Genomic DNA, 25,338 nt, shown 5'->3' with positions numbered 1-25,338 from the left:
CAACCGAATGTATTCTGCTGTACCCATTAGGAAATAAAATGCTACAATTTGGTGTAAAATCACTTTTTAAGTAATATTTTCGGGTATATTTTTGGTTCGCCTGTACGAAAACATTGAAGCTTTGTTTGATTTATTTAATAATTAAATTTTAAATTAAATTAAATTTTAATTGAACGCATTTTTGAATGCATTCAAGAAAACAATGCTATACGTTAATTTTGAAAGCTACCAAGTCCGACTGGGTTAGATAGGCACTGACAAAAATTTATTTCGTCTCACTTGAAGCTAAAAATTTAATATGGAATATACATATTAGTAATAAGTTTAAATACATGCATTGTTTGTTTCACCGTTATTAACTGGAAAAGTTAATTTAAGATTATCACTCATTTATCTAATAGAATATAATAAATAATAGCCGTGTTTTTTAAACCGTTTTATTTAGCTTGACTCTGTGTAGCGAACAGAACTTTGTAATCGAAATTTAAGTAACTATCCGATAAGCTACATTATGTTATGTTATTTCAAAATGAAAATTTTATGGGCAATTATTTTAAAAAATTTCAAAAATGTTAATATATTTAATTTAAATTATAAATAAAATTTTATTGTAAAATATAGTTATTACTATATTTAGGGGGAGTAAATGTAGGGATATATGTGAGTTAAATATATTTATTTTTGTAAATTATTTTTAATTGAGTTATCTTTTGAAAATGAAAATTTTTGAATTACTTCGAAAAGAAAATTTAGATATTTAAAAACTTGAAATGAATAAAAAATAAAAGTTGTTCTTGAAAAAAATATATAAAAGATTTAACATAATGAATGAACAAGAAAATAAAATAAACAAAATTCAAAAAAATATAAACAAAAAAATATAAAAAATTAAATATAAAAATAATCGAATGAATTTACCTTCTATCAGGATTACAAAATATATAATTTTCTTTCTAAATAAAATAATATAATTTTTTGAATTTCGAAGTTTTTACAGTGTACTTTTTACTAGCTCCGTCGCCATTTTTTTTTTTATTTTTGAATTTCAAAGTAGGTGTGGTCACGCTTCCATAAGAAGCTTGTGGCGATCCCTGATCTAGATATTTAGAGGTATTAAAAAGTTCATTAAAAATTAAACATTACACATAGCGAATGTAGGTTTTACACTTACCTGCATCCGTAAGGGATGACCGTTTTTAATAAATACTATAAAGTTTAATGTAAATTAGCTTGCTTTAATGATAAGAAAAATGATCAAGTTAATATATCTGGAAAATGATTGTTCATTTAGCCGAATCATTTCTGGTTTTTTTCCAATCGCGTTGCTCGCTCGTGTTCACTCACAGACTGACTCTCGTTGGAATTTCGGTATACGGCAGTTTTTCAAATGTAACAGTGTTGCATTCATTGGTAGTATTGCTAAGGTTGCATTTTGTAAGTGATGTGACAAACAGGTGTGACAACTCTCTTTAAACAAAGACATAACCTGTTGAACTTTGATATTCAACTTGTTAACAACTGTAAACATTTTTATGAGGAACAAAAATATTAAAGTGGAGTTCAATAAATATTCCTTCGATATAATCTTTACCTAAGTATGGAAATTTGGAAGTACTTAAAAGTTTATTATTTTCTTTTTATTTTTGTAGTCAAATTGACCAAAGTTTAGGTGAGGAGTAGATACATTTATTTTAATTATAATCTAACAGTTATAATTCAAAATTCTGCATATAAACCATCTTAGCTTAGAAATTTTAATATTCTCCCAGTCCACTTTCTATTCTTCGAAAATCTCCCAAGTTTACAATGAAACACAAAAAGACAGCGCAGCATTGAAAATTTTCTATTGTCTAAGGTTTCGCGCCTTACATTTAGTTATATTTGTTTGTGAGATTGGTGCAATATTGTCTCAAATCTTCTACAGCAACTTCATATTTAAATTACCAGTTGCTTATATGAAGAAACAACAGTTGGCTGCCTAATTGGACTAGTGATTAAAACCATTTTGTTAGGAGGTAGTTTATGCTCATCTTACAAGTAGTCTAGCTATTCGTGAGCTCTTACGAAATTTGCAACAACAGACACAAGGAACAACAAATGCTCTTATTTACTTTTAGTTTTATGCCGCGCTAGCATTTGACATTGGCAATTGTAATATATCGCAATTAATTGGCGAGCTTGTAATTTAATGATTTCTATAACGAAAAAGAAAATAATTTAATAGGAAGGCAGTTAATAACAAATTGAAATTATCTATATATCTATTTATATAAAATTTAAATTATGTATTTATGTAGGTATAGATCGAGTTGCGTCCTAAACGGATCGACCGATCACAACCAAATTTGCACAACCTACTAGAAACCTTCCAAGGATGGTCATAGGCTAAAAATAAAACGGGCGTGGCACATCCCATTCAAAATGAATATTTGGTACTACATAACTCTGAAGGTATTCATCCTAGAACATTGAAATTCAGTAAGGAGTTATATGAGGACAATCCCTGACACCCGCAAGAAAATGTGAGGTGAGGAAGAAGGGGCGTGGCACCTCCCATAGAAATGGAATTTATCATACTGCATATCTCTGGATGTAGTAATGGTAGGATAATGAAAATTGTCAAGGAGCTATATGAGGTTAAGTCTTAACACCTCCAGTAAAATGCGGAATTGGGGAAAAGTAGGCGTGGCACCTTGCCTACAAATGAGATTTTTGAGAACTATGGCTGCCGTACAAACTTAGGTTATTTTAACAGCTAAAGTTTAACTACAGACTTGAGTTTGGCTGTTATTCCGTTTGGACGTTTAGTAATCTGCCGCCGTTAAAATCTACATCTTTTATATCCATATAAAATCCATCAATCCATTGACACAGTCGTGGCAGAATCGCAAGCTGTGCGTTGTCCGGTTGAGTTTCTTAACTCCTTGGAGCCACCAAGAATTCCTCCTCATCGATTGATCCTTAAAAAGGGTCCATAATATTATGCTTTGTAATTTGGATCCTCCGCGCTTATGTAATGCGACAAAGCTTATCGTCACAAAACTTCCAATGTCATTGAAGCAATGATTTGATCGGGAAATTTCGAAAACAACAAAGTTTTCATACCAAGGATTCAATTAATACCGACAGATATGCCTTTAAATTTCAAAGTCCTCAGATTTCCTATTAGGTTGGCTTTCGCAATGTGTATCAATAAAGCTCAAGGACAGTCATTAGCTGTAGTAGGAGTCAATCTTACCAACTCATGTTTCACCCATGGCCAATTATAAGTAGCCTACTCCAGAGTTGGCTCATCAAGAAATCTTTTTATTTATACACCAAATAATTTACAAAAAATATTGTATATCCTATGGTTTCAGCAGTACCTAAATTCGCAAATACACATCCCACGGGAATAAGCTAGTTATATTATATGAAAAAAACGAATTTAGTAGTATGATGTGTTTTGAATTTGGAAAACTCCCACTGTACTTTGTTACAAATTGTAAAAGTTTACCACAAACGTATCAAAATATGTATAATATTTCCTTTGTTTCAACCGCAGACGCTTTCAAGTTATTTATCGCACAGTATGACTCAAAAGTGTGGCAACTGCATAGGTCTTAATTTTGCGAAAGTAGGATGTTATGTCTTTCGCACAGACCTACTCAAATTTCACTTAACATACGAATAGATTAAATATATTATTCACTTAGTAGCAAAGATTATTAGCTTTTTGTAAATATGTACGGATCTATATATGTACAATAAGGTGGTTCTTTTAAAATCAAATAAATTATTTTCGAGCCTCACCACTTCAAACGGTGAAGGCTTGGTTTCCTCGAAACTCAAATAACTCAAATATTTGACAAACGGTGGGAAAAAACGTTTATTAACGAGTTTGCACCGTCAAGACGCCCGTAATATTTATTGCGCTGCCGGTATTAATTTATGGTAAACTTCACCGTCTTTTAACTTTCCACATAATTACTTTTACGTTGCGAAAAACTTGCTCTACCGCTATGGAACGGTCACTATATAGCGGCACCGCTTTCGAGGAAATCAAGATTTCTCTATGAAGACTTAGGCTGACTTGCAGAACAGCAAGATAACCTTTTAAGTAAGAGTTAACGTGACATGAAGTGTTAGACTCATACATTTTTGAAAAGTTTTTGAAGTTAATCCCGAGTTAAAAAAATAACTTGCTCTTCAGCAAATGGGCCTTAATACATGAACATGAAATGGTATATTAACTTTGGCCCGATGTTTGTAACGTTGAAAAATATAGAAGATAGGCTCACCATTAAGTATACCGAATTGATCAGGGCGACGAACTGAATTGATATAGCCAAGTCCGTTTGGCCGTCCGTCCGTCCGTCCGTCTGTCTGTTTGAAGAACGCAAACTAGTCCCTAAAATTTTGAGATATCTCAATGAAATTTGGCACAAGGGTGTATTTTTGTATTATATTAAACATTTGTCGGATCCGGTAGGATCGGACCACTATAACATATATCTCCCATACAACCGATCGTTCAGATAAGACGAATTTGGTCATTCCTGCCGCAATTTAGAAAGTAAAAACGTGAAACTCGGTGATATATATTCTAATATATCATAGAAGATATCCTGAAGAAATCACTTTGATCGGAGCTATATATAGTTATATCCCATACAACTGATCATTCAGATAGAAAGATTTTTGGCCATTTCTCCCTTAATTTCCAATATAAAAACGTTAACCGTGGTGATATTTATTCTAATATATCATAGAAGATTTCCTGTAAATATCATTTCGATCGGAGCTATATATAATATATATCCCATTCAACCGATCGTTCAGATGAGGGGGTTTGTTGCCATTTTTTATTTTATATTTATCTTGAAAATCGTTAAGGTATGTACATCTGTTCACTATATATTTCTTATCTTATACGTCCGATTATTTGGAGATTACGAACGGGATAAGATTATTATTCAGCCCCATTCATGAAAGGTATGAAGTCTTCGGCACAGCCGAAGACAGTCCCGTCCTTACTTGTTTTTGTTTTTTTCTTGTGCCGAATATCGATAATACTATAGTAGACGATATCACGTATAAAATTTTGTTTCGATTGGAAATGGTTGAGATGTCTCGCAAAGTGGTTGAAGTTTAGGCTTTAATATATAGAGTATTGATAGGGTAATCTGAGCTTGAACACCTACGCTTCAACCGTTTCCTTTCAGGAACCCTGTTTGACACGCCTTAAACGCTTCCCAAGGCAGTCGGTTCTATGTACCGGAGCGACTCGGGATTTTTCCCGACCAAGGGCTATCATTTCAGTGTAACCCCATTTAATTTGTTGCGTCCCTCCCACAAATTATCATCCTCCTAGCTGCTTCTTGCAGCGGGACTGTTCCACATTATCTTGCTCCGGGAAGGTATCGAACCCAATCCGGGTCCGCCCCCTAACCCCGGTCCTGAGAAAATTTGCTGCATTTGCCGTAAAAGAATATTTTTAGGACGGTCATACTCTTGTCAGTATGTCACGTGCAAGGAAGGGTTGCATCGGACAGGTTGTTCTGGGATAGATCCCAAAACCCGACGTCCTCGTAACTTTTAAAAATCTTTTGTGGCTCCGTGCTGTTGACGCCCGTAGACTACGCCTTACCGCCCCCCCCCCCCCGCGCCACTACCTTCCAGCAGCCCCGCTGCTCAGCAAGCCACAACAAGTACCCGCTGCTGCTCGCGCATCAGACCCTGCCCCCGTCTTCTCCCCCTTCTTTTCCGGCAGCAATCATGTAAGTCAGGGAAATAGACTCTTAGTCCCTACCCCCTTTTGCCCCGTTTGCCAGAACAGAATATATATGTTTGCGACATCCGCCCAATGCAGCTCCTGCCTTGGACGGTGCCACTTTTCTAGATGTTCTGGTCTCCGCGACGGCAACCCCCCGACGGGTTTCATTGCGCCATGTTGCCAGGCCGCAAACCTGTTCTGGGTATAATGTCCACAGAAAAGATCATATATTTGATCCCGACATCGTCCGCAGGGACAGTGTCGAGTGAACGTCAAAGCTTATCTGTCCGGTCAGGCGATGCAAACCTAGAAATCATCAACATCTACATCCCGCCTGCCACTTGTTGCCCCAGTGGATACCGCCCTAATATCAGCGCCTTATTTACTGGCAATAATCGCATTATCTTAGGCGATTTCAATGCCCATCACGATCTATGGCATTCAAACATAGGGGTGAAATGTTAGCAGATCAAATAGAAGAAATGACGTTCTGCACAATAAACGGAGACGCCCCCACACGTATGGTAGGAAGCTGTCACAGTTCGCCGGATATATCAATCGAGAGCGCAGGACTCGTAAACTGCGTCAACTGGCAGCCTATGATAACATTGGTATCCGACCACCTGCCTATAATTATTTCGCTCGAGCGTACCGCCGACTTCATGGTCACAGAAACGCGCACTTTCATAAACTTTAAAAATGGAAAGTGGGATGAATGCAAATCCTTTACAGACAACCGCTTTGCTGCCCTCCCTATTCCGATTGATGCTCGCCAAGGGGAGCGTGCTTTCCGCAAGATCATTGAATCCGCCTCGGCTCGCTTTATTCCCGCCGGTAGAATTCCCGAAATTCGGCCTCAACTTCTGGCGGAGGCCGCAAATTTAGCGAGAGAACGTGGCCTTATAAGACCTCGATCCCGGCGACCCTCAAATAAGGGATATAAACCAACGCATCAGATTGCTTGTGGATGAACACAAGCGGGCGAAATGAGAGGAGCACCTAAGTGGTTGTAACCTCGCTGCCGGTGTAGGTAAGCTTTGGTCCACCGTAAAGTCCCTATCGAATCCGTTTAAGTACAATGGCAAAATTTCCATCGCCTTTGGCGATAAAGTGCTGTCGGATGCGAAAAACTGCGCGAGCGCTTTTTGACGACAATATATAATGCATTCTACGGTCGACAGAGTTAGACGGAGGGCCAACATACATGCACATAAACATAAATTCAACGCGTCTCCAATTACCATCACCGCCAAAGAGGTTGAGGATCATCGGTCATGCTAAACCATCCAAAGCATTGGGCCCAGACGGCATAGCCATGCCGATGCTTAAAAGTCTAGAGAAAGAGGGTTTCAAATATTTGGCACATGTCTTCAACCTATCTCTTTCCACCTTTGTCATTCCCGAAAAATGGAAAATGGCCAAGGTGGTCCCGCTACTAAAGCCTGGGAAATCAGCTAACATAGGAGAGTCATATCGCGCGATATCTCTCCTATCGCCAGTAGCCAAGACGCTTGAAGCCATTTTGCTCCCCTATCTCTCCAGTTTTTGTCGCCTCGTGAAACCTGGCATTATTACCGACTAAATCCTCCGCGACCTTATTTACAACATGGACGTCCCAAATGTCGACCATTTTGAACATGCACGTCGATGGCACTGCGCTACCGACTGTTCTACACCCCAAAATCTTGGGTGTGACGTTTGATCAGGATCTACATTTTGGTGAGCATGCAGCCGCAATTGTACCGAAAATCTAGAGCCGTTATAAAATATTCAAATCTCTTGTTGGCAGTACTTGGGGAAAAGACAAAGAAACGCTCATTACAACTTATAAAGCAATTGGCCAGCCGATTGCGTGCTACGCGTCCCCTATATGGTCGCCAAGCCTAAAAACTACTCACTGGAAGAAGCTACAGGCCTGTCAAAATACTGCTCTCAGCACCACCACGGTCTGTCTTCTTATGTCCCCAGAACACCATCTATGGATCTTTATGCCAGGAATTGCCCGGTGAATTCAGTACTCATAGAACAATGCCCAAAACTTGCGGAACGCATACTCCCCAGGGAAACGCGAGTCACTCTAGCTCAACTTGGATCTGGATACTGTAACAGGTTAAACTCTTACCTATGCAGAATCAACCACGACATAAAAAATGTATGCCCTGCTTGCAATGTGTCCCCACATGACACCAACCATCTCTTTAATTGTAATGTGGAACCAACGCCTCTAACACCCCTCTCATTATGGTCCACCCCTGTTGAAACAGCAAGTTTCCTTGGACTCCCGTTAGAGGATATTGATGACAATTCGATCGAGTGATCGGTCGCACCTATTGGATGGGGCGAAGCACTGCTACAACAACAACAACAACAACACCCCTTAAACGTCTACAATCGGGATAAAGATTTGTGTGTGTTACTTTTATCAAGGTATATGTACACGTTTGAAGGGGTCATACTAAAATAAAACTACCCTAATGTACATATATACATCCCTTCAATATGGAAATATGGATTTGCTTAGCTTTTGAAAGCCCTTTTTTATGACTCCAAATGGAGAATAATGAATCTGTTCACTTTTTCAGAAATGCCAAAAAGATTAAAAACCCTACGCAGACAAAAGCTATTTCTAGCAAATTGTTATAAGTACAAATTTTTCCACCACAATTCCAGCAAAAAGTTGTTACTGTGAATTGGCTATGCGAACATGTATAACTAATATGGCAGTAACCAATTTGCTCGTACATCACAACAATGAGTAGTAAACAAATTTGTTTTATAGTCTTCATGACCCTATTTGGCGCAAGCTATTATGGTATTGGTGATTGAACTTTAAAATTTGTGTAAGTTCTAAGCAATATATTTTTGGAATATTATTAGAATTACGTTAAAACGTTAATTTAATTCTATTTCCAATTGTTCTTGAGAAAATTTAAACGATTAGTAATAAATATATACAATTGAGATTCAATAACTGCGTCGCCCTCATGCTACAATTTATAAGCAGCGGAATTTAGTTTTCTCAAAATTAAATCAGATCTCAGCAATTTTCCCAAATATCACTCAGCGTAACCTAGAGATTCTTTTTTTCTCGTCTTTCATTGTCACCTAACAAGCCAACCTAATAAAACCGCACTGCGTTTTTTAAGCGCACGCAAACAACCGGCTGTATTTACAGTTTGAAACAATTTATTACGCAATTTTTTTTAAATTGGCAATTTGTTATTACAATTTATTATATGATAAATTGCGTAATAAATTGCCCAAATGGTATAAATTGCCAATATGGCGTGTGTTTGTACCTAGTATTATTAGGTTTTCACGCAACAAATTCAATTTGGGTTGCTTTCATACAAGTTGTATGTGCATGAGACATGTTTGAGAGAAAATGATTTGCGTGCGTTTATATTAGGTTGGCTTGTAATTGTGAACTATGTTATTAGTTCCAAGTATCTGGCTTATTCTAAGTTTCTGGCATATTTGCGAGCTTCTAGAAAATCAATTGAAAGAATTTAGACCGTGGGAGCGCTGATAACTTCTTTATAATTCTGCTCTGTTTACACCCTTAACCGACGGCTACAGTAAGGGGCAGAAACAGCCACGCCTCCAGGTATCACTATACATGTTCCTACCGTCAAAATGAAAGACAGAGACAGATAAAATGCTAGTGAACACCTGCAAGCACTTCATTTGCGCGACAATCGCATGCTGCGGGCGCGTTAACTTCTCAAATTGTTTATCACGACTCAAACTTTAGTACAAATATTTATACTTAGCAAAAGTGCCGAATGCGCAGTTTTCGGTATGGTAAAGGGGCCATTACTCATATTTAGCATAGACTTGACTTGAAAACTGTCACTTACAGTTCTGTTAAATAAACATTGTATGTTACTGATTACTCAAAACTTGGCAACACTTAACTTGACTTAGAAGTCTGTTGAATTTTGATTTTCTATGTAAGTTCTAAGTGACGTTTACATTTTGAGATGCCATTTGTTGGTTTCCATTTCATTTTGACATTTTGTCATACAAATTGACATTTATTTAGAAATAAATTTCAAAGCTGATTATGATGCCAGATTGTATGCGCTAAGTGGAGTATAATCGTGGCTAAGTTGCCAAGTTTACGCCAAGTCAAGTCAAGTCTGTGCTAAGTATCAGTAATGGGCCCTTAAGTCTGAACCACATATTGGTGTTAATAGATCACATCACTTATGATGCGTCAGCACTCAACTCACTCAGACCACTCCGGTTGGTGACTTCTGTTAACACCAATTTTTGTTATTAAATTGAGATTTAACAATTCACACTATACGGCATTGGCTCCATATTCGCCACTGGGGCAGGCATTTCATTCAAAACGCTAGTTCTAAAACGTCTCAAATAGGTTATCATGTTTTATACTAACCTAACAAAGTAATATAAAGCTCGGTTTTCGTTATGGTCAATCTGTAAAACAAAATCAGAACAGATTACATCCCTTATCCTATACAAACCTTCTACTCTCGATAACCAGTCCGATTGGGGACTCGTTTTTCAACTATCTTAGAGGACTGGGAGAGAATGCAACTTAAGGTTTGTACATACCCTATTTTCAAAAAACTGGTGCTTCCGCCGCCACCGTACGTATCGGTCTAGACCACTGAATAAATTAAGGCTTTACCGATTCACTGGATATCTTGGACATTGACTCAACATTCGCAGAGCCAACGGTGCAGGTATATCATTTGCAAGACAATTTGGATACCACTAGCTCGTAAAATTCTCAAATAGTTTACCATGGCTTGTGTTTAAGTTAAAATATTTGAGCTTAGCAAAGTGAGCTAAAACGCGGTTTTCAGTATGGTACAGATGTACCATAAAATCGGAACATCTCACTTTCCTTATTCTGTACAAGCCATCTATTCGCGATAACCAGTCCGATTTGCGACTTCAGTTTTCAGCCATTTTTGTTGTGTGAGGGAAACGAATGAGTGAATGCAACCTAAGATTAGTTCTTCCCTCTTCTTCAAGAAACTGGTGCGTGCGTCCCCACTGTACCAACTGTTAAGATTCAGACAATGAATGCAGCTTACGGTTCGTAACTCCCTAATCTTCAAGACACTTGGTCGTCTGCTAGTATCGTAGCAACGGGGCTGAATAATTTTTTATTTCAACAATTTTCGATCCATAGGCTAAACGTTAGCGCTCACCTGTTGTTGGATAATAAAGTATTAGTCACCGATAGCCTCCACGGCTCTTTTTGACACCAATTAAACAATCGTAGTTTCATTACCCATCGGCCAGCATCCCACCATTCATCTTCAATCATCCACAGGGCTGTAGATTTGGCTTTAAAGCTATCGGCAACTTTGGTACCGACTTCCTACTACCTGTTTCTTTCATTAGTCAATGCTTCCTCATCATTCAGTAACCACCATCCCAAGGTTCACCATCACTGCATACTGCCCTGTGGTTTGCCGTTTACCTATTTCATCGGTCAGCAAACCAATCACTGGTTCTACCGAAAAATCGTCCACCCTCCACCGACATTCCCGTTGCCCCCCGCTTCTTCTCATACCTTGAACCGATGACTTACATAGTTTACCTATGCCTCATCTCCCAATCATCCCGACTAACAACAACACTGCGGTGAGCTGGTGGGTCTGACTCAAAAAAGTCCCTCTGAATTGGCTGCGTGCTGCCCAATTTTATAGTCCCTTTTATGTTATTACCATTGATGCTGGTATTTTCAACGTGTGCTTTGGTACGTTTGGGAAAACTCGAAGGACTTGAAAGACGTTGATCTGGGAAGTTTTACAACCTTTATTCATCATCAGCTAACAAACTAACGTTTACCTGAACAGGAAAATTTGCTTTCGCCGAATTTCATTGCAGGAGAAACCCATTTAAAATCGTGACTTATATTTGCTCCTTAGCAAAAAAAAAAAAAACAAAAACAAAAACAATTTAGTCAACGTTATTTTCCGCATTTAGCAACACCAGTTTAGGTCAATTTAATTGGCTGTTGGGAAAAAAAGATAAAAAGGTGCAACATTCAGTATTTAGTTTGGTATTTGTATTCTATGAAAAAAATTTGCCACTGGATGGGAATGAGTATATTTTCTTCATTGATATTTAGCTTGTTGTAATTGTCACGGCTGCTTTCGTTTACAGCTGTGCTTCAGCGTGAAAAAAGAGAGTTTCACGACAGCTACTGCTGCAACTTTCAAGTTGTCTGAAAGGCGTGTAATTGCGCCATTTTTTTCTTTACATCCGATTTCTTTTATACTCAGCGTGCTTTGCAAACAGAGTATATTAACTTTGATTGGATAACGGTTTGTTGTACAGGTATAAAGGAATCGAGATAGATATAGACTTCCATATATCAAAATCATCAGTATCGAAAAAAAAATTTGATTGAGCCATGTCCGGCCGTTCCTTAACACGATAACTTGATTAAATATTGAGATATATTCACCAAATTTGGTTCACGAGCTTATCTGGACCCAGAATAGGTTGGTATTTAAAATGAGAGAAATCGGACGATAACCACGCCCACTTTTTATATATATAAAATTTTGGAAAACACAAAAAACCTGATTATTTAGTAAATAATGCACCTAGTATGTTGAAATTTGACATGTGGGCTGATATTGAGACTCCTGATAAAAATTTTAAAAAATTATCGCGGGTTCGAATCGAGCTCAAGGCCTAACAATAATTTTTTATCATTATTATTGTTATGATAATTTTTTTCTTAATTGAAAAAATTTTTAAATTAGAATAGAAGAAAGAAAAAATTTAGACAACTGCCAGAAGTATAGGATTAATGAAGACAAACAAAAAACCGCCGTGATGGCTAAATGGTTATAGCAGCGGCGCCTAAACGTTGCCGATGAAGGAATTTAGCAGTTCCCGAAATGGATCTATACAACGAGCTTTGGCAGTTGTCTAAATTTTTTCTTTCTTCTATTCTAATTTAAAAAATTTTTCAATTAAGAAAAAAATTATCATAACAATAATAATGATAAAAAATTATTGTTAGGCCTTGAGCTCGATTCGAACCCGCGATCTTACAAATCAGTAGGCCGATATAACAACAAAAATTGTTAATTTTAAAAAATTTGTTTAAATGGTCTTGGCACCGCCCACTTTTGATAAAATAAAGTTTACAAATATTATTAATCATAAATCAAAAAACATTAAGCCTATCGTAACAAAATTCGGCAGAGAGGTTGCCTTTACTATAAGGAATGCTTTGAAGAGAAATTAACGAAATCGGTTAAGGACCACGTCCACTTTTATATAAAAGATTTTTAAAAGGGTCGTGGACGAATAAAATAAACCATATCTTTGCAAAAAAGAGCTTTATGTCAATGGTATTTCATTTCCCAAGTGGATTTATAACAATAAATAATGAAATTGTGTACACATTTTACACATTTCCTTATAGCAGAAAATATTTCTAGTACAAATGGACGGGATCGGTTAAAGGACACGCCCACTTTTATATAAAATAAGTTTAAAAGGGTCGTAGACTAGAATAATAAGCTATAACTCAGCAAAAAAATAGTTTTGAATCAATGATTTTTCACTTATCAAGTTTTATTGTAAGAGGAAATGGGGAGAATTTTTTTTTTAAATGGGCGGTGGCACGTGTTATATAGAAAAGTAATTTATCTGAAATGAAATGTACAATTGAAGCTCACGCTGAGTATATAATGTTCGGTTACACCCGAACTTAGCCTTCCTTACTTGTTTTTTTGTAAAAATAAAAACCAAATCACTTTCGATTATTTTCCGCTACGTTATTTTCACTTTACTCGAATACTTACTAGAGCTATGTAAATAGGCCTGTTTTTGGCAACAAAAAAAAGAAAAATATCGTTAACACGCCATCGATGCGCCGTTTAAAACGATGCAAAATTCATTTTGTTTGTTATTTTAATTTTTTATTTTTGTTTTTGCTTTGTGTGAATTAGTTACCAATAACAACTACAATTAGTGAGCATATACAAATAAAAAAAAAACGTTACCATTTGTGTGTTTGCAACCAACGCGTAAACTCTAGTGTTACATTAAATTCACCGCGTTTACAATGGCTGATATTGATAAGCTATCATCACGCATGAAATCGCGCTTGCATTTACAAACAAAAACAATTGGCGCTGATCGTATAAAAAAAGCCAAAGAAAATAATGAGGATATTGCGGTGTTGAGCATGTTTTTGCCAAATGCTTCGGCGCAAGAAGAGAATCGCAGATTTCATTGCGCTCTGGGTGACTATTGTCGCCTGGGCGATCCACGTTCCACAAAAGCAGGTAAAGTGTGAGTTATCGAAATACTGTTATTATTTGTAAATCTTAATTTGTGGTCAAAAGGTTAATTTTTTTTAAGCCATTTGCGATCGGTAATTTGGCCTATCGAAAATTTTAAGGTGTGGTGACATAAGGTCAACGACCAAAAGGTCAATTGACGTTATGACCAGTTCATATAGTCATACAGTCAATTGACTTTAGGACGTTTCCCTATTTAAACATTTCGGGAAACACAGCTATTCTAATTTTAAAAAGTCTACGTTGGACCAGTGATAAATCTGATTTTTCACCCAAATCAGTCGGGATTATAGAAAAAAGCGCCGCAGCGGAAAATATTCTCTAAACCAAAATAAAAGAAAAAGAGCGCCATATATTTAAATGTTAATTAAAAAATGTTTCTTTTTGTTCGAATCATGGTTCAAGTAATGGTGGCTCATCTCTGCAGCAGCAACATACCTTTGTTCAGATTGTAAAAATCTGCGAGTTGGTTTTAGGCGAATGGAATAGAGATAAAACATACCTAGAACTTTGCAATTTTTGTGTGTTGTGGGATACATTTTGACAATCCCTATGCCAGTGAAATGAAAAAAAAATAAAATCAGCTGATGAGATGATCCAACCATATAATTGAGCCATAGTTCGGATGGAAAAGAATATTTCAAAAACAATAAAACGTAAATGTGACCCGGCCTATGAAAAGGTGGCTTATGACTCAGAAAAGAAATTGCGAGAAACAGCTGTTAACGATAAACAATGCATTTCTTCAGTTTCTTAGTAGTAGTAATTTTTTTTTGAGTCATAAGCCACCTTTTGATAGGCTGGGTCACAAATGTTATTCCAACTGTTGAATGTAAACGTAGAGGTACTAAAACCAAATAATTGATGTTATGGCCTCTTGGGGAAAAAAGTTTTGGCTTCATCACCAATATTGTTGACATTGTGACCATTTCAAATTTGACGCTGTGCCAATTTCATATGGCTAAAACTTCAATTGACTTTGTGGCCATTTGAAGTGGTCATAAGGTCAATTGACGTTAGCGCCGTTGACCTTATGTCAGCCCTCCTAATTTTAAGGATTTTGTTATTCAGTCGTTTATTTACGATTATGCATTAACGCTTGAAGTTAGGCCTGAGTTCCATCTAGCGCTGCTGCAGCTGGCTTCAAGTTTGCCGACTAGACGAAATTTGCTTCGAAAATATAAAAACCGCATGATGTCTATGTTAAAGCTCTGATGTTAGACTAGAGTATTGACGGAGACGTCTGTGCTGGCATCAAAATTTCAATAAAAACAGCCTGTATTAGTCTACGCTTCTTGGGTCGCAGCTTGAGCCACAGCTTCTCTGATCACTATTCCTAGCATCGAGTCTCCAACATGGACGCACTCTTACCTATCAATTGTACGCACAAGTGTACTAACGGCATTTTCTTTTCTATGAAAACCGTTACCTGCATGTTGCACTCTTAAATTCCAACTTTTGAACAAGGCCACCTTCCACTAAGCAAAATGACTATATTTGTAGGTAATGGTACTCTTTTCTTATTAAGTGGGAAATATTTTGTGAAATGAACACACAATCTTACGATAAAGCTTAATGCCTTAGCTTCGTGCCTTAATACCCTATTTCCTACCTATGGCGATCTTGCAAGTTTACATGGCAGTAATTGCTTTCACGCCGTTCTTTTCTTGTTTTCTTGCTTATTCCCATTTAATTTTCTGTCCAGAATAATACCGAGATAAGTATATCGCTTCCTTGGAACGTTTCGGCTCGACTGCGCTCAAGACGGTGACTTTGTATCGTAGGAATAAGGACCGCTCCGTGCGTAGTACCTTGTCTGATTAAGAGGAATTTACGTCTTTCGACCAGGATCCACAATTTTTAGAACTTTTTGCAGTAGTTCTCTGACAGTTTTTTGGTGCTTTATGGTTGCCGTTAATGCTATGTCATCGGTGCTCTAGAGGAAAGGGAAGAGCACCCCCTCTAGATGTACACCCAATGATGGAAAAGACTCTCGCTACTAGAGTTAAGGGCTTTTCCACCAGACTCCCTTTTAACCCTACCTATATCAGGGATTCGATCAAGGTCATTGGTCTGACATTATAAAAGATTCACAGTTTATCAAGGAAGATTCCCGGGCCATTCGTAACGCGCCGTTTCCATAGACTTTCCTTTAAAAGAAAACTGCTGACCTTTGGAGCTACTGAGACAGTTTGTATGGCAAGCAATCATCTAAAACCGCTCTGAAGTTTTTTGAAGAGAACTGGTGAGTCATATCGCCCTGAAGTCCTTTAATGCCCTGACATACACAGAGAATCTATAATGGCCTGAACTTATTATAATGGTCTTATTATAAAGCGACTGGCAAGCATATGTTCCTTAACCAACTTACATCAAAAGTCGGGAAATTCCTTTAAGTTCTCGGCCAGAATCAGTTAGAAGATAGGTGTCCAAGGGGTAGAGCTTTGCAACGCAACGACTAAATTACAGATATGGGGGCTTTCTCCTCTTTGTATCAATTTCCTAGTTTCCTATTTTCTTTGGCAGTGTTAGCTCAAAACAGAACAGGTAATGAAGGTGAGTCGACCCGAACGTTGAATGCGTAAAGCGCACCAGAAGATGATTGTACAGGAGCGTACTGAATTCATATACGTAGAAGGGCTGCACATATCGGTAACACTTCCCTTAACCTTTGGGAAATATTTTCGCAGTTAGATCCACAAAAACAGGCAGACAGAAAATTTACGTGAACGATTGCAAATATGCTAATAAACTCATTGATTGTTCTACATGTTGCGGTTCGCAAAGTGTTTACTAAGCCAAATGTCAGTCAAGAGAGACAAATTCTAGTTCAAGAGCAATACTGACAAGCATATGTAACTTATTAGCATTTGCATGTCAAAGTCTGATTATGTTTCATATCTTCAAAAAATTTAGGTAAATAAAAAATTGGTTTAGCGAACTCAGCTACCACCAGCAGCGTGTGCAGGAATTGTCTATGGGGGGGTTTGAACATATGGAAGCTCTCATAGTAAGCATCCGTTATTGTCAAGACTAGTTTTGCGATAAAAATTAATAGAAAAGGCTACCAGTCAACGAATGCACTATTCCATCTACCACTTTTTATGAAAAAATACAGTCGTTGTAACCACATGGGGGGGGGGGGGGGGGCGAACGACCCTGGCTATCACAATCGAATATTTGTTTTTATACCTAAAATATACTGTTTTTTTGTCTTATGGTATGAGTGTCTACCTCAATGTGCCCTCTAAGATTCAAAGCAAATAACCCATTATAACGGTAGTATAATTGTAATAGTTGTGGCACCTAAAACAAAGAAATTTTACCAGTATTTTGTTGTCACTACACAAAATCAAATAAAATGTGAATAATAACCTTCAATGGCAAATCGTTGAAAATTGAATTTACCATTTTACCAGTGGGTGAGTGGTATGTCGCCACGACCCTGAAAAGTATGCAACACGCCAATTTTTTGTTTGATAGGCGGCACAACAATTTAAGTAGAATTTACTCAATTTACAGTTTATTAAGTTCAAATTTAATCAATTGTTTTACCAAAAATGAATTTTTTTTGGTATTTGCAGGAACCAAAAAAATGGAATACAAGACACGTCAATGGCATGAGAATTGTTTCTGTTGTTGTATCTGCAAAATGGCCATTGGCACCAAATCGTTCATCCCCAGAGAGCAGGAAATCTATTGTGCTGGCTGTTATGAGGAGAAATTCGCTACTCGATGCATTAAATGCAATAAGGTAAGAAAAATCTTATTTACTTATATGGGCGGGTCCATGATACGGATGAGGCGAAGGGCTCGAATTATTGGGAGGTCTGGGCCGGTATCGTGTTATACGATCCGTGGTCGAATACATTTTTTTAAAATCGCAATAGCACTGGAATGGTGATTGAGATTGAGGTAATACGTCAAATGGTGGCTAATACTATTAGATGGTGCAGTGTTATAAAGCCATAGGCAATAAAGCCATATGGCCTTATCTCTCAATGGAGTGTGAAATAAGGTCATATGGTTTTATTTCCATGTAAGGAGTGAAATAAAGCCATTATGGTGTTATTTCACATTAAAATTTTTTTGAAATAATTCATATTTATTTGATTTCTTTTATTTGCAATTCATAAAGTTTAGTTCAGTTTTAATAATTAGCAATATATAAATGTGGCATTCTTGATAATGGCACGACAAATTGGGCACAATGTTTGTATTCCTTTTTTCTCAGCACTTTCTTTTAGTTGTTGGTAACATGGTTGACAAAGTTTGAAATGCTTGCATGGATCAAACAGTATTTGCCTTTCCCTTCGGTCACCTATGCAGAATTACTGTGCATGTGTTAAATATTGGGACTTGTAACATTTTCTTCTTTTGGCAGTTTGTAACCGTAACAATTACACTATTATGGCGTTATTTCCACGTTGGTCCCTCAACGATTATGGTGATATTGCACTTGGGTGTATGCAATAAAGCCATATGGTTTAATTTCTCGTTTCATTGAGATATAAGGCCATATGGCTTTATTGCTTATGGCTTTATAACACTGCACCCTATTAGATGCATAATGTACTATCATTTTTACGAATAGCTTGACAGTTTCATATTTACAGTTAAGCCAATCATTCCGACTTCCTCACACATGCAGTGTATTCCATATGCCATAGACGAGCAGCAAAGCTGTTTCAAGATAGTGTGGTGTCCGACACCGACGTAACAATCTTTGTCGACAGCCAAGCCGCCTTAATAGCATTAGAGTCCAAATGATAAAATCGCACATCGAGCTGAGGTGTAGATTCTCTCTGACTTCTATAAGTCATCTCAATCAATATCTCCCTTTGCTGGGTCCCTGGGTACAGCGGCATTGAAGAGAATGAACTCGCGGATGAGATGGCTTGGAAAGGTTCCGCTTTAGACATAAGTCAGGTGGACAGCTCCGTCCGACCGCCGCTGAACAGGGCAACGGACTTGCTATGGACCAAAAGGGTTGACTGCGAAGTCTCAAAGTCCTTATGTCCATGCTTGGATAGGAAATACACCAGCTTCCAAACTGAACATATCTGCGGTGAGGGTACTTACGGGTGTCAGCACAGGTCATAAAGCTATCGCACCAATGCTCCGACGGTGGCGAAAACCAACAAGCTCCCTCTGCATAAGTTGTCAGGATGAGGAGGAAGAGGAGTCGATCTACCACTTTCTCTGCCGATATCCGGCGCTTCAAAGAAGAAGGCTCAGATTTCTGGACTCACGGTTCTCGACAGCCTGGCAGATGTTGGGAAGTTGGACATCTCCTTATTCTTGGGTTCATCAGGGAAAGCAAATGGTTCGCTGATTACCACTAGAAGGTAATGGGGTTAAACGAATGTGCCCCCCTGCACTTACTGAGGACTCCCACTGGACAAAAATGTGTCTGAGTGGAAGTGTGGGTAATACTCTTGAACGCCCTTTCAACCTAACCTAACCATCATATTTATCGTTTGAGTCAAATTTCTTTTCCATACGTGATTGTATAACACGATACGGACCCTGGTTGTCTTCACTCCGACGAAAGCTTATTCTATTGTTACTTGATTTGGTGGTGAAAGAAAGAGCAATGGTTGCAGTTTTTCTATTCACCGATGGCTTTAGGATAGACCGGGGACTAGATATCTCTTTCCGCCTTCTCGATCATTGTATCATATATCAAGCGGCAATTTTGGTAATCCGCAGTGCAGTATTTTCTTCTCAGAGCCATGCCAACATTCTTCCACAAAATAGCTCTTCTATTAACAAGGCTGTGGTCAGCACTTCCATGAGCCAGTCATCAAATCTATTTTGCATTCCTAAAATTAGGGAAACCTTTTTTAACCCTTAACAAGTCGCAGCTATTTGTCTTGGCAAATGTTCTCAGGAATACTAACGAAGATGGAGATGCCCGTCAGTTAGTAACTGTTAACGGTTTTCAATGATCTCATAGGAATAAACAAGCTCGCAATAAGGGTGATAGCTAAGTTGATTGTCTCGAAACAGTTCTTCGAACCACCGTGCTAGTACGGCAAAGGTTAAATACCGCTTGACGCATCGCAATGAGCCCATATGTGGCCTGAATGCGCGGCTAGGGCGGTGCTCTATTTCCTTTACTTGTGGTAGCAAACGAGCTTCTGGTGGAGCTAAAAGCACTGGCTGCTGAGTGGAGGCCTCCCCAAACCTTATCAGAGATAAATTTCTGCACACTGCTCAATTTTTGCGGGCTATCGGTACTCGGTACCTAGTTGGGCTGAATCATATGGACTGGCAATCAATCCTACAAAAACGGAGCTGCTTCTTTTTTAGAGAAGATAGAAAATCCTTACTTTGAGAACACCCTCGATTGAGCGAATGCCGTGTCACTTTCTGATAAGGTTAAGTATCTGGGGATTATATTGGCCAGGAAACTATGCTGGAGAGCAAATGTGGGGGACAGTGGTCTGGTAAAATGCACTTAACACGGCGAGTATTAGAAAAATGTTAGTTTCAAGTCCAGCTCTTTTACGTTGGTTGGTATCGACGACGCTCTTAGAACAACACCTACCATGGCATTGAATATCATGCCGAACATACATACGGTTAATATTGTGCACAAGGCGACCCAGGCCTGGTCATTAATCAGGCTTCGCGACATGGGCTATGTGCTTAATCATCTAGGGCATTCCAGAATTCTTACCTACTTTTACTTCGTCGTGGACAAAACAGTCCTGCCAACAACTGCCCCTGAACAATCTTCAAAACAGTTACCTCCTCGAGAGAAGAGTTTGGAAAGGAATTACTACGAGGCAGTGGACTTGTTAACTGATTCACGGATGAATCCAAGTTTTACATGAAAGTTGGAGAAACGGTTTCCTGTCAGGTGCTCTATGTAAGCCGCAAATGAAAGTTGCCTGATCACTGCAGCGTCTGGCGGAGGATGCCACAAATAAGGATGCGGTGGATGGGCAGATGTCTAGTGCTGCCACGGTAAGAGGATTCAACATCTATTTCCGTAGCCATGCGATATTAAATTCCTAAGTTCACCTGTGGTGCGATCAAGGCTAGTATAGGAATGCCTGACCTCGCTTGCGTATGCGTCGAACTATTATTACATATGTACCATCTGGGTCCGAAATATAGCGATGTACCTGGCAACTGTCACGCAGACCTCTTAGCGATGGCTGTAGGGAATACGGAGTACTGCTAGCCAACTGTGGTCTGCGCCTCTATAGATGAGCCTCAAGGCAGCTAAGCAAAACCTCTTGAAGGGTAGCGAGATTCTTTTGGCCGGAAATGAATAGCAAGCAGTCTGCTGAAATTGCTAGGCTCATCTATCAATGGTAATTGAGGTTTTGGCAGGTCTTATTCCGATGGAAGTCCATGCGGTACGACTCAACATACTGGAACCCCCCTCTTGCGGGAGCTACATAGAGGATGGGGAGGTGAAATCATCGAGACACTTTATGCTTGACTGTCCAACTTTTTCTAGAACCAAGCGAAAGTGTTTCGGTCTCGACTCAGGACCTTCCATCGTTGCCATCCAACAGTTCTCTAAATAACTATACTGGCTCACGTCAACGTTATCTTACGTAGTATCATAACGGAGCTTCATGTTCTCCAAAGGTTCCCCCGTCATGGTCGCTATCATTCAACAATACCTTAGAACGGGTCATAGGCCCAAGTGTGCTCTTTTGATATGAGGAAAAGTTCCTCGAAAGGTACGCGGTCCTTTCATTCTTTTCTTATTCTCTTAAAGTTCTGCACTCGTTTTCCTCAGTTTCCTACTTTCTAAGCTCAATTAATCATCATTTTATTTTCCCTCTATATTTTCAGGTTATCACTTCGGGTGGTGTGACCTACAAGAACGAACCATGGCATCGTGAATGTTTCACCTGCACTCACTGCAACATAACTTTGGCCGGACAGCGTTTCACTAGCCGCGATGAGAAACCCTATTGTGCTGAGTGCTTCGGTGAACTATTCGCTAAACGTTGCACAGCATGCGAGAAGCCGATAACCGGTAAGGATGTCTAACTAAACTTCATTTCGGATTATGTTCTAAAGGTATACTACTTTTCTCTTTGTCTCTCTCGACCACAGGTATTGGCGGTACACGTTTTATCTCGTTCGAGGATCGTCATTGGCATCACGATTGCTTCGTATGTGCCAGCTGCAAGACAAGTCTAGTCGGACGCGGTTTCATTACCGATGGACCGGATATTATTTGCCCCGAATGCGCAAAACAGCGATTGATGTAAAAAGGAGGAGAAGAAGAGAGGAAGATAAGAAAAAAAGCCCAGGTGGCCTGGAAAATACGTTATTTTAGGCATGTCATTAAGCTCTCTGTCAAATTATGAAAATAAAAAAAATAGCAAAAAAATGTAAAAACGAACAAATTTGTTTAAAAAAAATCATAGAAAGAAAAAAAAATTATGTAGATTAAATAAAAATATATATCTAATATATAAAAATATATATGTTTATGAAAATCCTCCTTTTAAGCAATAAATTTATTCACAATCAGCGATCAAAAATAAGCATACTTAAATATTTATGTAAATAAAATTTATAAAAAATGTATTTAAAAAAAACCTTGAATTACAATCAGCGATAAAAAAATATATTAAAATTGATATCAAATTTATTTAAAAGAAAAATTAATTATAAGCTGCTAGTTACATAACTTAAATTTACAAAAATTTGTTACCAAAAGAAAAAAAAATTTTAATTATAAAACCTTTACAAATATTGCTTGCTGGGTTGCAGCTGCCCGACCGTTGAAATAAAAGGGAATTTAAGTTTTTAGCGGAGGTGTCGGATCGTCGAGCTTTTAGTAGCGAAAGATGGAAGCATTTAAAAACTTATGACCAGTGTCATGGTGAGAATGTTGGCCAATAGCAAATTGAGAGAACGTAAAATCATATTCACCTCATATCTGTCAAAAATTTCCATTCCATGGCATTCTGCTACCATTGGCACAGGCCCTTAGCTTTCTTTTTACTTCAGCGGCCATAGGGTTAGCTGTAACCCAGCAAGCAATTTCATAGTTAATCGGTTTAATCACGAAATTCAAAAACAATTTTATTTAAAACTTTTTTTCTTTAGGCACTTGGCGAATTGAGCAAAACTTAATATAGATTTAAATGTGGAATGTAAAATGTACGTCAAAATTTATGGCGTGTAAATTTTTTGTTTGTAGAAATTTAAGAAAATATGAAATCAAAATCGCTAAAAAAAAACGGCAGATAATAAAATAATTATAAAGTCAGAGTTCGGTCGTGTCTTGATTAATAAAAGCAATAGCCTTGCGACAGACACAAAAATAAAGTAAATATTAACAATAAATATAAAAAAAATATTACGAGCCTTAAAACTGTGAAAATAAAACACAAAGTTAATTCTTTATTTTCTGCTTTTTATTTCAGTTGAATTTAATTCAAAAACAATTTATAGTTATATATCTTAACACTGGGTTTTAAATAATCTGCGCTGACAGCTCAATATAGTTTATCTAATAATTTATTATTAATATACACTTTTTTTCTACAATACAATACTTATTTATAAATATATCGTAATTGTTTTTTTAATTTTTATAAAAATAAATTTTTTTTATTTTGTTTTTGAATTCTTGTAACAAATAATTAATCGATTAATTTTTTAGTTTTCGCCTTGTGTATTGAAAAAATATTTTTTTTTAATAAATATGCTTGTCAAATCAATCCTAACTAATTTAAATTAATTTAATTTAACAATATATTTTGAAATTGCCATACATTTGAATGTACTTACATATGTATGTATGAATGTCTCCTGCATACACATCAATATAAACAAGATAAATAAGTCAAAATGCTGGGAAACCCATATGATGTAATATTAAATATTTAAAAATTAAATAAAGATAATAATAAAACTTTTCATTTCTATTTATTTCCGTTTTTTAACTGAACCATATATTGTTGTCGGTTGATGTTCTCCTAAACATAAAATCTGGCATAACTTCCCTACAAGAAATGCGTTGGATGTCAAACACGGGTTTAATAGTATTAAGACCGTTTTCTCGACTGCACGGTAATTGGCGATATTATAAATTCGATTTATTTTCTCAACGCCTTATTTGTTAAGGCTATATATGTAACAACTTGTAGATTAATCCACAATTTGGTATAAAGTGCCAGCGTTAACCCCTCAAGGTAAAAATTTAAGTTATGTGTACACAAATGACCCAGCACATTAATTGTCTTATATCCCTTGAAACAAGCGAGATTTTCGAAACTTTTTTATTGCGTTATATATGTAGCTAGGTAACTGCAGATTAATCCACAATTTGATATAAATTCCATCATTAACCCTACGAGGCGAAATCGCGATTTTTTTGGAACACAAATTCTACAGCACCTAAACTGCCCTATATCTCTTGAATCAAGCAAGATTTTCTAAACTCTTTTTTTTTTTGCATTAAATAGCCACCTAAATGTGGGTTAAGACACAATTTGATTAAACATCCTATCAATAACGGGTCAAGCGCTACATGAGATATTCGGCTTATCGACAACTACTGCCGACTAAATCGACTACTACGTATTTCGCTAAAACCAAGCAAAATTTTAAAGTTTTATGTTGCATTATGTAGTTACGTACTTGTAGATTGAGGCACAACTTCATTCAAGGTTCTACTATTAACGGCTAAGGCGCTAAGTGGGCTTATCGGTTTTTCGATAACTGCTGTTCCCGAACGAAGCCCTGAGTCAAATGAGGTCTTGATCAACAAATAGCAAGCATTCTATTAAATGCAAAAAAAAGTTATACAAATCTTGCTTGGTTGAGGTGATAAAGGGCAATTTAGGTGCTGGCATCATTTGTGTACCGATAACTCCCGTTTTTACCTTGAAGGGTTAATGATGGAACTTTATATCAACTTGTGGATTAATCGACAAGTGGATACCTATATTTTGCAAAATAAAAAACTTTGTTATTTGACTTGGTTCAGGAGATATACACAAAGGGGCAGTAGTCATCGAAAACCCGATTAACCCTCGTAGCGTCTGAACCGTTAAAGATGGAACCTTGAGTCAAATTGTATATTTATCGACAAGCGGGTACCTACATGATGCAAAAAAAAAATTTCTGAAATTTTCCTCTGCTCAGGAGATATACCCAATAATCGGTTTTGTCGACAGTAGTTGGCGATACGCTGCATATTTCACATAGCGTTTGAACCGTTATTGACAGAGGCCTGAATAAAATTGTGCCTTAATCTAAATTTAGGTGGCTATT

General features: G+C 37.4%; 1 protein-coding gene across 9 annotated transcripts in view; it reads left to right on the top strand.

The window, feature by feature from the left end:
- Lmpt (Limpet) overlaps positions 1 to 23,974 on the top strand; it is a 958,773-nt gene extending 934,799 nt beyond the window's left edge. For 8 of the 9 annotated variants that reach the window (XM_067787093.1, XM_067787092.1, XM_067787097.1 and 5 more), the window contains 3 exons: positions 17,655 to 17,824; positions 21,892 to 22,078; positions 22,159 to 23,974. In XM_067787093.1, the coding sequence (XP_067643194.1) occupies positions 17,655 to 17,824; positions 21,892 to 22,078; positions 22,159 to 22,316 (515 nt within the window). In that variant the 3' untranslated portion in view covers positions 22,317 to 23,974. Of the gene's footprint in view, positions 1 to 13,716; positions 14,056 to 17,654; positions 17,825 to 21,891; positions 22,079 to 22,158 lie in introns of all 9 variants that reach the window. The other variant, XM_067787099.1, reaches the window with a different exon arrangement.
- The last annotated feature ends 1,364 nt before the right edge of the window (positions 23,975 to 25,338 follow it).

Source organism: Eurosta solidaginis, chromosome 5 (genome assembly GCF_040869045.1).
Source record: "Eurosta solidaginis isolate ZX-2024a chromosome 5, ASM4086904v1, whole genome shotgun sequence".
In the NCBI taxonomy this organism is placed as follows: Eukaryota; Metazoa; Arthropoda; class Insecta; order Diptera; family Tephritidae; genus Eurosta; species Eurosta solidaginis.
Note: the sequence above shows the minus strand (reverse complement) of the source record. Positions and strands in the feature narration are given on the sequence as shown.